Source organism: Moschus berezovskii, chromosome 3 (genome assembly GCF_049115385.1).
Source record: "Moschus berezovskii isolate FMDL1 chromosome 3, NW_MosBer_1.0, whole genome shotgun sequence".
Taxonomy (NCBI): Eukaryota; Metazoa; Chordata; class Mammalia; order Artiodactyla; family Moschidae; genus Moschus; species Moschus berezovskii.
Window position 1 is genome coordinate 47,516,776 of NC_142462.1, and position 14,298 is coordinate 47,531,073.

The 14,298-nt window shown below is 36.5% G+C and overlaps 1 protein-coding gene across 1 annotated transcript in view; it reads left to right on the forward strand.

Annotated features, from left to right (window-relative positions):
• The first annotated feature begins 451 nt into the window (after positions 1–451).
• Positions 452–14,298, forward strand: part of SEMA3C (semaphorin 3C) — a 226,621-nt gene continuing 212,774 nt past the window's right edge. The window contains exons 1-2 of the mRNA XM_055420650.2: positions 452–931; positions 2,963–3,103. Coding sequence (XP_055276625.2) covers positions 3,001–3,103 — 103 coding nt within the window. The 5' untranslated portion in view covers positions 452–931; positions 2,963–3,000. The remainder of the gene's footprint in view (positions 932–2,962; positions 3,104–14,298) is intronic.

The window sequence follows — 14,298 nt, forward strand, 5'->3', positions numbered from 1 at the left end:
GCATAATTCAAAACAGGCTTCCTCTACACAACTGTGAAATAATTTCTTGTAATTATGTTTTGGGAGTATCCTGGAAGGTAGGGTATTGTATATGAGTGACCGTGGAGAGGTCGACAAAGTTACTGCTTTGGGGACATTAAGGAGGCACAATAGGAAACAATACCCATTAAAAGGATAAACTTCTGCGATGAGACTGTTTTATGTCGACCGGTTTTAGAAAATGTTCTACAGGAAAAGGACGAGACTCATGCCTTTAAAAAAACCCATCTATTTGCCTTAAAAGGATGCTGTGATCCTTTTCTGGCAAAAACTGCTTTGCACTTTGATAGTTAAGGCCAAGCTTAATCCTGAATGCCTTCCCAGAGCAGCCGGTAACAAACAAAAACCTTGGAACACACGCTGTAAGTTGCTCACTCCACCGCGGAGCGAGAAAGGAGCAGAGTTGTTTAGTTGGCCCCCTAGCCTGCTGCAGCACATTCCTGTATCTCGAGGGCAGCTTGTCCTGGGTTCGGCCCCGCCCTGGCGGCTGCCTGCCACCCTCTGGCGGGCGCGCTCTGGGTGGGGCCTCGCGGCCGGTGGAGATGCGGCCGAGAGTGTTGGGCGGGTGATGTGAGCTGGCTGGGCGGCGCGCCGGGGCAGCCGGAGCCGCGCGCCGCGTAGCTGTAATCGGACACCCGAGCGCTCGCCCCTTGCGCCGGCCACTTTCCATTCACTCCCGAGGGCTTGATTGAGCGCCGCGGAGCAGGACTCCGGGTGCCGCGCCGCTGCAACCCTGAGGATTCCTTTACAAAGAAACTCAGAAGGCAGGAAAGAAAGAATTTCATCGCTGGGACGCCCTAGAAATTACGGTGTTTTGGGGAAAGGGCTAGAAACGAGGATCCAAACCTGTAGCACATTGACGACTTTTCCGCGCTGATCTCTTTCCACCTCGGTAAGCTGGATTCGTTGTTTTCAGCATTACAAAATTAGCAAAATACAACTTTGGATTTGTGTATAGACTTTTCACACATCCGTGTTCTCAAATCTGGACATTTTATAAGAAGGCATGTAGTTTGTCATGGAAGTGTTTCCTTTGCAGAGAGCCTGGCTGGAATTGTTTTTTTTTAGGTTATGACACCTGCGGAGAGTTTAAAGTTGAGTATCCCTGCCTTCTAAGGCAAAATGACTGGAGAGAATTTTATAAGAGGCCTTTTATTACGTGTTATTAGTGTTCAGTCATTACAAGTGAAAACAATAAGCTTCGTGTCTTAAGAGTTTGAGTTAAAGGGAAGAAGTCATAAAATATGAGGGGCGGGGGCATGTATAAGATACTTGACTTTCCCTCACTTCTCATCTCTGGATGGCTTGAAATCACGTTGCTCTTTATACTCACTCCACTTGACCTGTCATTTCATCTCCAATGTTATTGTTTTGCAATTTGTGGCATATGTTGCTTTCATGGGGACATATCAGATAAGATATTGATAACAGCAGTATGTAAAAATGTGTAATTATTAGCCTGCTAATAAAGAGGCAAAGATTAGGCATATTTATATATTTGGCGGGGGGTGGAATTTAACTATAAAGTCAACAAAACCAGGGAGCAAATTACTAAGGGAAAGTCACCCTATAAAATCGGTTTTCTTTCAAGTTAATTTAGGGATGATAAGGTGAAGAGGTTGTGGAAGCAGGAAGAAAGTGTTTCTTTTGAAAATTACAAACACAAACATCTCTAGGGTTTCCTCCATCTGTGTGGTAAAAGAAGCATAGACTTTTTTTTTTTTTTTACCTCTTATATGTACCACCTAAGAAATCAAGTTTTGTTTATAGTGGCATGTTCAGCTTAATTGTTCCTTTGCTTCTGTATTACTGAAGCTTCTCTATTGCTTCTGTACTGTGTTACTTTTCAAATTTTAGTGGCGTTTCTTTATTGAATAACAATAGTGGTAAGATTTTAATTTTAAAAGCCACATAATATTGAAGATCAGTATTGTTGTAACCTGTAAAAATAAATTTCTAGATTAAACTCTGTCATGTCATCTCATTGTATAATTGTGTTAGACTCAAAATGATTTTTTTTTAATGATCCTGAGTTTATTTTGTGTATTGTGACTACTGAAGCTCCTATAGATTTGATATTACACATTATGTGATCTCTGGTGCTCAGACATTAGTTAATAGCATGTATCAATTATATAGATATGGTTTTTAAACAGTAATACCTGTCTCTCTGATTTATCTTTTGAAATTTTGACAGCCCACTTTCTAGTTGATTTATTTTAAAAAAGCATTGAGTGATACAGGGTTCACTGGATTGCTCACCACTAAGTCATTGGTTTGTATTTGGCACAAATTCATGGTTACCTCATCGACATCATTTAACAGCTGTATGGTCATCTGTATAAACTGGCAGATAACTAATTCCAGCGATATAAGTGATCAGGAATTGAGCACTGGTAGATTTTTGTGTAGAAATATCATTTCAGAGATGATTACTCCAAAGAGCTAATGAGTGTGTGAAAGTGAAATTTTATGTGAGATTTTTCTACTGTTACTATATTTATGGTAGAAAGAGAAGTTTCCATCTGTTAATACCTATTGGCACCATTCTCAAGTATTTTCAATGTAATGTGTTTGTTGTTGTTGTTGTTTAAAGAGAATAACAAGTTTAAATATTGGTTTTTTCCTTTGGGAATTGACAACATTTTCCTGGCTGCTTTGTTTAATATTCACATTATTTTGCTGGATGATGAAATAATTTCACTTTTAACAAAGACTCCCAAACACAAATGAAATCAAATCCAAATTTTCACACGTAAGACAGAAAGTCACAGCACCTCCTACTGTTTGCATGACTCTAAAAGTTCAGATATGTCTTTGTGAATAAGGTACTGTCTAGATTGCTGGTTTTGTGTGTATGGGTGGGTGTGTGCTTCTAAAATGAAAAGTAAAATATAACAAACTTATTATCTTTATTGTAAAGGTATTTTCCCTTGGATATTAACTTTCAAACCTGAAGAAATGGCATTCCAGGCAGTTTGCGTCTTGGTTGGAGTATTTGTTTGTTCTACCTACGTGAAAGGATCGTCTCAGCCCCAAGCAAGAGTTTACTTAACATTTGATGGTAAGAAAGTTGATAAACAATCTGAGAAAAATGTTGAAGTCTTTTTTTTCTTAATCCAGATACAAAAATTAGTAGAGTAAAATAATAATTGAGTATTGATTAGCATTAAAAAATGTCTACTGGGTTGCTTTTTGGATGATGTGGCGGCTTTAAATTATTGATTAACAGACAAAACCCTCTATTTCATTTGTTTATGAAAATGTTTGAAATGGATTCTGCCCTTTTTGAAGTTTCTTCTGTGTTTTTACAGGTACATGCGTGAAGAGATGGTTAAGAATTCAAAGCCTAAGATCTTTTAAGTTTAGTAGTCATTTAACTTTGATGAGGAACACCCCTTATATGGTACTTCTCATCAGTAGAAAGAGCTGTGCAGGTTTAGTTATTGAATTTTTTTCTAATACATTTTGAGCCTTAAATTCAAGACTGAGTCTCTCCATATATTGTTCTAATGGTGTTCTTCTATTTCCATGAGGAGATCCTGAGGTTGGCAAAGTCTCCTAATTAATTGAAAAGGACCTAAAATAATATGCTTTTGATTGCTATTGTATGCAAATGCTCTCTTCAGAAGCTTAGGAAAATGAGTGTGATTTCAAATATTCACGGACATGAAAGGCATATTAAGGTCCTCTGAGGGAATGGTTTGCCAAATCTGTACATCAGCTTTAATGTATATAATTCAAAAGACTTGGAGATGGATGATTTTGGTTATCACATAACCCAAAATAATTGGACAGATGGAATAAGAGATGGATCAGGAAGATCATCTTGACAGTCAGAACCATTTATATTTTTATCCTCCTTTCAGCTTTATCTCTACATAAACGTTAGTGTCACTGGGCATGTTTTCATTCATTTGAGAAACAGTATACTCTCAGGCCTTATATAGCTGTGTGACTTTGAAACTTTGTTATCTTGAATTTCAAACAGCAGTATGACTGACACTTATGAGTCAAATTTTTTTTTTCTTAGTTTCTTAAATCACTAGTGCTTTCCCCAGGGTCACCACAAGCACTGATGCCTTATTTGGAACTTAGAGTGTGTGAGCTTCTAATTGTTTCCGTAGCTTCTGAATTAGCCATTCCCCTCAAGAACCCATGGCTATCAAGTTAAGTTGGGAAGAAAAAAAGACCTTTTGAATGTCTTTTTTTTTTTTTTTATTACTAACACATCTTGCTGGCTGCTTTCACCTCTTCTCCCAGGATGAAAACTGAATTGTTGTTGTTGTTTACTCACTAAGTTGTTTCTTTTTTGCAACCCCATGGACTATAGCCCACAGGCTCCTCTGTCTGTGAGATTTCCCAGGCAAGAATGCTTAGGTGGGTTGCCATTTCCTTCCTCAGGGGATCTTCCAGACCCAGTGATCGAACCTGCATCTCTTGCATTGCAGGTGAATTCGTTACCGCTGAGCCACCAGGGAAGCCCTAGAGCTATGAATTATCTAACCAAGGTAAAAATAAAGGCATTAAGGAGCAGTGCAGTTCCCTCCCTGTTTTCTATATTTCTCTCAGTGTATAGGGAGATGACATGGCAACCCATTCCTGTATTCTTGCCTAGAGAATTCTGTGGACAGAGGAGCCTGGTGGACTGCTGTCCAAGATGTCGCACAAAGTTGGACACGACTGAAGCGACTTAGCATGCATGCATGCATAGGAAGATGAAGTGATCACATAGGTTAGGTATCTAAACCTGCTTTCTATTACACTGAAACTAATTAAAAAACTTTAAACTGAAACTTAAGCTTGAATATGTAACTGTTGGAAACAAGTTTGTCACTAGAGATAGTTCATCAAGTCTGCTTTTGAAAAGACAGTTACGTTTTATCTTTTAAAGAGGAAATTAAGTAATACAGTCTTTTAAAACCAGACTTCAGTATCTTATAGGATAATGACTACTGTTTACAACATGACTGGAAATTATGATGAACTTTTAAAAATACTGCATATCTAAAATTTTAAGTGCTTTGAAATTTAAAAAAATTCTTATAGAATAATACTTAATGTATAACATATGCAGAATACAGCATGATTAGATATCTAATTATCTGAAAATCTTATAATTCCTATTTTATTCTTCCCAAGAGTCTTACTTGGAAATAACTAGATAGAATTCACTTAATTTGGATACTGTTTTAAAAAGATATATCAATAAGGATAATGAAATCCCACAATTTCTAAATTAATAACAAAAAACCCTCCAAAAATTAACTATGTAATATGAAAAGTATCAAGCAAAACCAGTTGTTTAAAACATATAAATTTTAATCATTAGGTCATAGTAATTTTCTTAACTGATTTGACTGTACCTGCTTGAAATCCTGTTCCAAATTTCTTATTACTTAAAGTGTCTCAGTGATGTTATGATTTGTCTGAGTATCACACTGAATAGGTTACTAAAGATATAGAACTTTTGTACAGGATTGACATATATACTTTCTTTCATTGATTAATATTTTGAAGTTTCTGAGTGACCCATTAGAAGAATCCTTTCAGTTTTGTCTTACTAACCAGTTAAGAATCACAGTCAGCTTAAAGATGTGTGAAATAAGAGATCTCTTCTCCCATCCACATTCTGTCTCTTCTTATGGTGGTGGAGTGATGGAGTGATAGCATTTGGGAAACAGTGACTTACAGATTTGTCTTCCCTATTGATCTAGCACAAGGTCAACCAGATGGTTATCACTCCTAGGGGAGAATATACTTCAGGTGTTATTAAATAATTATGTGTGCTGGATAAATCTTGAATGGTAAAAGAACTGTTATTCCTATTAGATACTGTGTTTCATAAAATTTTATGCCAAATAGCTTTTCAAATGAAGAAAAATTTCATGCAAATTGTTTTTCTTTGAATTGATTTTTTCTTGAAAAAACCCAGTAGTTTATGGATTCATATTTCATAACATTCTTGTCATATTCTTTCCAGAAAATCTTTAGGACCAATAAAGTTCATAAGTAAAAGCAAGGCTATATACATAAATAGAACTTGTTTTGATTGCTAATAGTATGTTGAAGTTTTTAATGTTCAGTCAGTCATGTCTGACTCTTTGCAACCCCATGGACTGCAGCTCACAAGGTTCCCTGTCAGCTTCACCATCTCCCTTAGCTTGCTCAAACTAATGTCCATTGAGTCAGTGATGCCGTCCAAATATCTTGTCCTCTGTTGTCCCCTTCTCTTCCTGCCTTCTATCTTTCCCAGCATCAGGGTCTTTTCCAATGAGTCGGCTCTTCACATCAGGTAGCCAGAGTAGAGCTTCATCTGTAGCATCAGTCCTTCCAATGAATATTCAGGGTTGATTTCCTTTAGGGCTGACTGCTTTGATCTCCTTGCAGTCCAAGGGACTCTCAAGAGCCTTCTCCAACACCACAGTTCGAAAGGATCAATTCTTTGGCACTCAGCTTTCTTTATGGTTCAACTTTCACATCCATACATGACTACTGGAAAAACAATAGCTTTGACTCTACGAACCTTTGTTTACAAAGTAACATCTCTGCTTTTTAATATACTGTCTAGGTTTGTCATAGCTTTTCTTCCAAGGAGCAAGCATGTTAAAGGATGTTCCTTCTATTCCCACATTTAATATTTCTTGTAAATGAATGTTGGATTTTGTCAAATATTTTTTGTGCATCTATTTGAGACAATCAGTTTTTCCGGTTTTTCTCCTTCATTTTGATATTGTGGTATACCATGATGATTGTTTTGCAGGTATTGAACCATTCTTACATCCCTAGAATAACTCCCAATTGATTATGGCATATGCTCCTGTTAATGTGTTGTTGAATTCTGTCTGCTGATATTTTGTTGAGGATTTTTGCACCTATGTTCATCTGGGATATTGGCCTATAATTTGTGTGTGCGTTTGGTGTCCTTTATGATAGATTTTCATGGCAACCCACTCTAGTATTCTTGCCTGGAGAATCCCCTGGACAGAGGAGCCTGGTGGGTTACGGTCCATGGGGTTACAAAGAGTTGGACACGACTGAAGGGACTTAGTATAGCATAGTATAGCATAGCATAGCATAGCATGATAGATTTTGGTGTGTTGTATTTCCATTTTCATGTGTCCCAAGATATTTTCTTAATTTTTCTTTTGATTTCTTCATTGACCAATTGGTTGTTTAGTTGTTGTTGTTTAGCTGCTAAGTTGTGTTCAAGTTGTTCAGTAACATGTTTAATCTCCACATATTTGCAGAGTTTTGTTTTTGTTTTTCAGATTTTTCTTGTAATTGATTTCTAGTCTTATACCATTGTGATCAGAAAGATACTTGATTTGATTTCAATCTTCTTAAATGCATATGACCTAAAATATGATCTATCCTGAAAAAATATCCCATGTGCCGTTGAGAAGAATGTTTATTATGATGCTTTTAGATAGAATGTTTTTATATGCATCTGTTAAGTCTTTCTGGTTTAATGTTTAGTTCAAGACTGATTTCTGTTGATTTTCTGTTGGGATGATCTATTCATTGATTTAAGGGAGATATTAAAGTTCTCTCCTATTATATTGATATCATTTTCTCCCTTTAGGACTGTTAATATTTGCTTTATATGTTTAGGCACTCCTATTTTGGATGAATAAATATTACAAATATTATATCTTCTTGTTGGTTTGACAACTTTATCGAATAATGACCATCTTTGTTTTATTTTTACATTCTTGGTTTAAAGTCTATTTTGTCTGATATAAATGTATCTACCCCAGCTTTCTTTAGGTTTCTGTTTGCATAGAACATCTTTGTTTTCATCCCTTAACATTTAGTGTATATATGCCTTACATCTGAAGTCAACCTCTTGTAAGAAACATGTAGTTGGGTCTTGTTTTTAATCCATTCAGCCATTCCATGTGTTTTGATTATAGAATTTATTTCATTTATATTTAAAGTAATATTTAATAGGTATGTATGATTTTTCTGTTAATAATTGTTTTTTTGCTATTCTCTCTTCCTTTCTTCTCATATTCTCTTCCCTTGTACATTTGTTGTTGTTACTTGTTTCTTTCTTTTTTTATTGCTTGATAGCTCCTTTTTCCTATTTTTATTGGAATATAGCTGATTTACAGGGCTTCCCAGGTGATTCAGTGTTGAAAAATCCATCCGTCAATGCAGGAGACACGGGATATGCAGGTTTGATACCTGGGTCAGGAATATTCCCTGCAGGAGGGAATGGCAACCCACTCCAGTATTCTTGCCTGAAGAATCACATGGACAGAGGAGCCTGGCAGGCTACAGTCCATGGGGAAAAAAAGAGTTGAAATGAATGAGCCATTCAGCACACACATCACAGCTGATTTACAGTATTGTGTTAGTTTATGTTGTGTAGTGCTTTAAATCAGGGATATGTATACATATATCTACTCTTTTTTTTTTTTTTCCTTAGATTCTTTTCCCTTACAGGCCATTACAGAGTATCTTCCTTTGTGTTTTGATGACTTTCTTTACTGTTATGCTCTGATTTTTTTCTTATCTTTTATGTACCAGTGAGATTTTTATTTTCATATGTTTTCTTGTTATCTGTTGGTTCTCTTTCTTTTCAGCTTAATGAAGTTCCTTTAACTTTTCTTATAAGGCCAGTTTATTGGTTGTGAACTCCTTTAGTTTTTTCCTGACTGGAAAAGTTTTATTTTTCCTTTAATCAGGGTGATAACGTTGTGGGGTAGAGTGTTTTTGGTTGGAAGTTTTTTTTGTTTGTTTGTTTGTTTTCCTTTCAGCACCTTGAATATACCATGTTACTCTCTTTTGTCCTTGAAAGTTTTTGCTGAAAATTCTGCTGATAAGTCTTATAAGGATCCCATTATATGTAACAAGTTGCTTTTTTTCCCCCCCTTTCTTGCTGTTTTTAAGATTCTTTTGTGATCTTTAAATTTTTACCTTATAATAACAATGTGTTATTGTATGGATCTCTTGGGTTCTTATTTGAAACTTTCAGAGATTCTTGGATCTGGATGTCTGTTTCCAAAATTAGGGAAGTTTTCAACCATTATTTCTTTGAATAAATGTCCTGCCTTTTCTCTCCTTCTTGTCCTTCTGGGACCCTGGTTAAGCAAATGTTACTCTTTTTCATGTTGTAATACAGGTACCGTAAGCTATCTTAACTTTTTAAAATTCCTCTCTTTCTTTTTGTTTTGTTTCCCTGTTTGGGTGAATTCCACTGCCCTGTCACCAGATTACTGATTCTTTCTTCTGTTTCATCTTGTCTGCTGTTGAACCCCTCTACTGTATTTTTCAGTTCTGATTTTATATTCTTTAATTCTGAGACTTCTCTTTTGTACTTTCTTATCTTTTCTGTATTGTTCAGGTTCTCACTGTCTTCATCAGTCTTCTTCCAAATTCAGTGAGCATCATTATGATTTGTGCTTTGAACTGTTGATCAGATAAATTTCTTGTCTCCATTTAATTCAGATTTTTTTCTGAGGTTTTATTTTGTTCTTTGTTTGCAGCATATTCTTGTTTCCTAATTTTGCTTGACTCTTTGTTTCTGTGTATTATATGAAATAGCTACCTCCCTCAGTATTGAAGGAATGGTCTTATGTAGGAGATGAATCTTAATTGTTCAATCTTGAACTAACATTTGCTTGTCTCTCAAACCTTTGTGATTGTCTGAAAGTGTGAAAGTGTTTAGCTCAGTCTTGTCTGACTCTGTGACCCAACGGACTGTAACTTCTGTCCATGAAATTCTCCAGACCAAAATACTGGAGTGGGTTGCCATTCCCTTCTCCAGAGGATCTTCCTGAACCAGGGATCAAACCCCACTCTCCCACATTGCAGGCAGATTCTGCAAGCCTTGTGACTGTCTAAGCAGTCTGATTCATTCTTGATGGGTCACAGATGAGGATGTAACAATTACGGTGAGAGTTTCATAGCAAGGGATCTCAGGAAGAACCTAGTTTCAGGCTGATTGGAAGACTTTCCTCATGTAGCAGCTTTTGAAATATGCAAATATACACAGCTTTGTGGGACCACAATTTTAAGCCCTGCTGTCCTCTAGACCAGGTGATATGAAGGTGTTCCCTGGAAAACAGTTGTGAAACTCAGGGCTCCAAACAAGTGTGTAAACTATTTTCTGATAGGTACTAGTGAGCTGAAGTGAGGCCAGAGGAGAGTACAACCATGGCATTCTCTGGTCTACATTCCCTGAGAGCACTTCCATAGCCTCTAGTGTGTAGCAAATGTTGTCTTCCTCTAAGACTGAAGCTCAAGAAAGTAGGTCTCTTTCTTTCTCTTTTTTTTCCACAGAAAGTCGGGTTGTGTTTCATTATGCTGTGTCTGTTCAATGTCCTGGGTGTGGTAGCCTCCCGAGAACTGGCTCTGATTGTTTCAGTCCAAAAAGCTTGCCAGGCCACCAAGCCATATAATCAGGGTGCATCTTCTGTGTGGACTGAGCATACCTGCTGGCTTTAGTGACCCAGCAGGAGAGCTCAGGGTCATGATGAATCTGCAGACTTTAACAGTAGTGATGAAGCAACTTCCAGCTTTAGTAAAGCAGCAGGAGAGCACAGGGTAAGTCAGAATACCAGAGATATTGCAGAGCAACAGGAGAGTCCTGTGACTGTTTGTGCCTACTGGCACTAGCCAGGTAGAGGGAATCGTTCCTTTTGTAGTAGAGGATTTGGTTGTTTTCATGTGAGATGGTAAGTTCAGAATCTTCCTATGATTCTTGGCTTGAACTGACCAAATTCAATTCAGATCAGATGCTCAGTCATTTTGGACTCTCTCTGACTCCATGGACTGCAGCACGCCAGGCTTTCCTGTCCATCACCAACTCCTGGAGCTTGCTCAAACTCATGTCCATTGAGTCAGTGTTCCCATCCAACCATCTCATCCTGTGTTGTCCCCTTCTCCTCCTGCCTTCAATCTTTTCCAGCATCAGGGTCATTTCTAATGAGTCAGTTCTTCGAATCAGGTGGCCAAAGTCTTGGAGCTTCAGCTTTAGCATCAGTCCTTCCAATGAATATTCAGGACTGATTTCCTTTAGTATTGAATGGTTTGATCTCCTTGAAGTCCAAAGGACTCTCAAGAGTCTTCTCCAAAACCACAGTTCAAAAGCATCAGTTCTTCAGAGCTCAGCTTTCTTTATGGTCCAATCCTCACATCCAAATATGAGCAGGAAAAACCATAGCTTTGACTAGATGGACCTTTGTCAGTAAAGTAGTATCTCTGCTTTTTAATATGCTGTATAGGTTTGTCACAGATTTTCTTGCAAGGAGAAAGGATCTTTTAATTTCATGGCTGCAGTCTCCATCTGCAGACTTATTTAGGTGTGTTATGCTTCTTAATAAATTTACCTCTTTTCCATCATGAAATATCTGATTATTCCTGGTAGTAATTTTTGTTTTGAAATGTATTTTGTCTGAATGTAACAATTTCATTTTTCTAGTAGAATGAAAAATATTAAGAAACATTTAATTATAATTTAGTGGGGAAAATATTGGTTATGATTTCAATATCCTTGAGGAAATTTTTAATAAAATATTATGAAATACATTTAAACAAATATTTTTATGTACATAAATGTATGGATATTAGATTGGAAGTATGGTATAATGAGAACAGTGTTTATATGAAAATAAATATTTCAGGGGTTTCAATCCTTACTTCTTCAGTAATTAACTCTGAAACTTTGTCAGGACCTTGGTTTCCTCAATCAGGTACAAAAAAATTTGAACTCAGTTGTTTCTAAGACCCCTTGCTATATCCTTTGCTAAAATTATATGATATTGAGCTTAGTTTTATTTTATAAGTATGACCTCCTTTGAGTAAATTTTTCACAATAATACGCTTAGTATTTTTAAGAACATTTTGTGTGAAGAACCTAGGCAAGTGAAAGAAAAGAAACCCAAACAATTTTTTAAAACTCATGGGTTTTATTACTGGTTTTAAATCATAGTTGTTTGCTCCTTTCTGGGTGTGCCGTATTGGGGTGGTTACTTAATTTTCTTAATCTAGAATTTTATAGTCTATAACATAATGATACTGCTTCATAAAATCAGTTTGAAAATTAAATGAGTTAAGTTTGTTGTATGTAGTATTCATTCTATTATAATACCTGAAGGCTTACATGAGTTATTGTTTGTAAATATGATCTTCATTTGGCCTCCTCTGGTGGCTCAAACGTTAAAGAATCTGCTCCAATGCAGGAAACCTGGGTTCGATCCCTGGGTCAGGAAGGGATCCCTCTGGAGAAGGAATGGCTAACCACTCCAGTATTCTTGCCTGGAGAATTTCATGAACAGAGGAGCTTGGCAGGCTACACTCCGTGGGGTCGCAAAGAGTCAGACACAACTAACACAACAACATGATATTCATTTGTACTGTAATTAATTCCACTCCACTTGGCATAGAGACTGCTATTTGTTATTGCTCAATAAATGATGAATTAACAAATTTTGATACCTATTTATCACTACACCTCCATAAACAATAAAGCTTTGGTATAGTACAATCACCCTTCAGTGAACTTAATTTTTTTTTTAAAAGATAGATACCAGGTAAAATGCAATAGATACTCATTTCTTCGTCATAGCACTAGAATACGGACAGCATGAGAGAGGAATTTTTGTTACTTTTTACACAAATGAATTTGGATCCATCCCCTGCTATGCAGGTGATTGTCAAGTATTTTCTGGTGGTGGTTTAGTCACTAAGTCGTGTCTGACTCTTGTGACCCTGTGGACTGTAGCCTGGTGGGCTCCTCTCTCCATGGAATTCTCCAGGCAAGAATACTGGAGTGGGTTGCCATTTCCTTCTCCAGGGGATCTTACCGACCCAGGAATCAAACCCGGGTCTCCTGCATTGCAGGCAGATTCTTTACCGACTGAGCTACGAGGGAAGCCTCTATCTACTTCCAAACTCTTCATATTATACACTAAAGGTTCAGTGTGGTCTGGGAATTCACCTTTTATGTTAACCCTTTTCAGTTAATTCTCAAACTTCCTTCTAATTATTCTGTGTCCTTCCCCATCGACATCTAACCTCTGTAAATTTTAGACATTTTCTACCAGAGAACCTTCTGTGCATTTTGATTAGAAGCCTGGTTTCCAGTGTTAAATGAAAGATCCTGCATATAGGTCCTTGATAGGTAACCTGCCAATAGTATTGTCTTAATCCTCAGTGTCACTGGCATCTATGTATGCTAGCGTGTTTGGCATATCTAGATATGTCTAGAATTTGGAAGTATTGACCCAAATGAATAATTTTTTTAAGATTCTATTTTTCTAAAGTTCAATTTTTCATGATGAGCTTAAATTTAATAAGAATATAATCTACTGTTTAATTGTCATGGCACATACATAATATGTGGCTTGAAATTGTAGACAACAATTTGTCATTCTTGGCGCATTTAAGAGTATTATAAAACCTCAGAAAGGAGAGCATGTAGGATGATTCCTGATCCATTTCTGCACTATGATATAAAATTTATGTGTATAAAAATATCCATAAAAAGATGCTAATAAAATCAATCGCAAATATAAATATACCCATGTAAATAACAAATATGGGCATACACTGAAAGCAATGGCTGTTAAATAGTTTGTTTTTTTCATGCTTTTGATGTACTTGAAATTGATTCAGGAATATCTGTTCTTTGGAATGCATTGTATATGAAAATTTAATATACCTTAAGTCCAATATTTTAATTGATAATTACTGGATTTGTTAATTTTATATGAACCAATGAAGATATATATTATTAAATTGCTAGAAGAGTACAGTATCTTGGATTTTTTTTTGTTTTTTTTTTTTTGTGTGTGTGTGTGTGTTTTAAGATTGGATTGTTGTTTTTGTTGTTGCTGTTTAGGCACTAAGTAGGGTCTGACCCTTTTGCGACCCCATGGACTATAGCCCACCAGGTTCCCTGTCCATGGCATTTCCCAGGCAAGAATACGGGAATGGGTTGCCATTTCCTTCTCCAGGGGATCTTCCCGACCCAAGGATTGAACCTACATCTTGTATATTGCAGTTGGATTGTTTAACACTGAGCCACCAGCAAAGCCCCTAGGATCAGTTATTAGCTGCAATCCAGAAGTTAACCTATCGTAAATCACACAATAGCTTCACCTCAGTTACCAAAGAAGTAATAATTCAATCATGTGGATTTTTTTTTTAGTACAATCCTCTAAGTTATCAGACTTGATTTTTTAAGTAATCCTAAAAAATACTGGATTATCTTTTTTATTATATGTTTTTAAATCTAGAAAGATAATA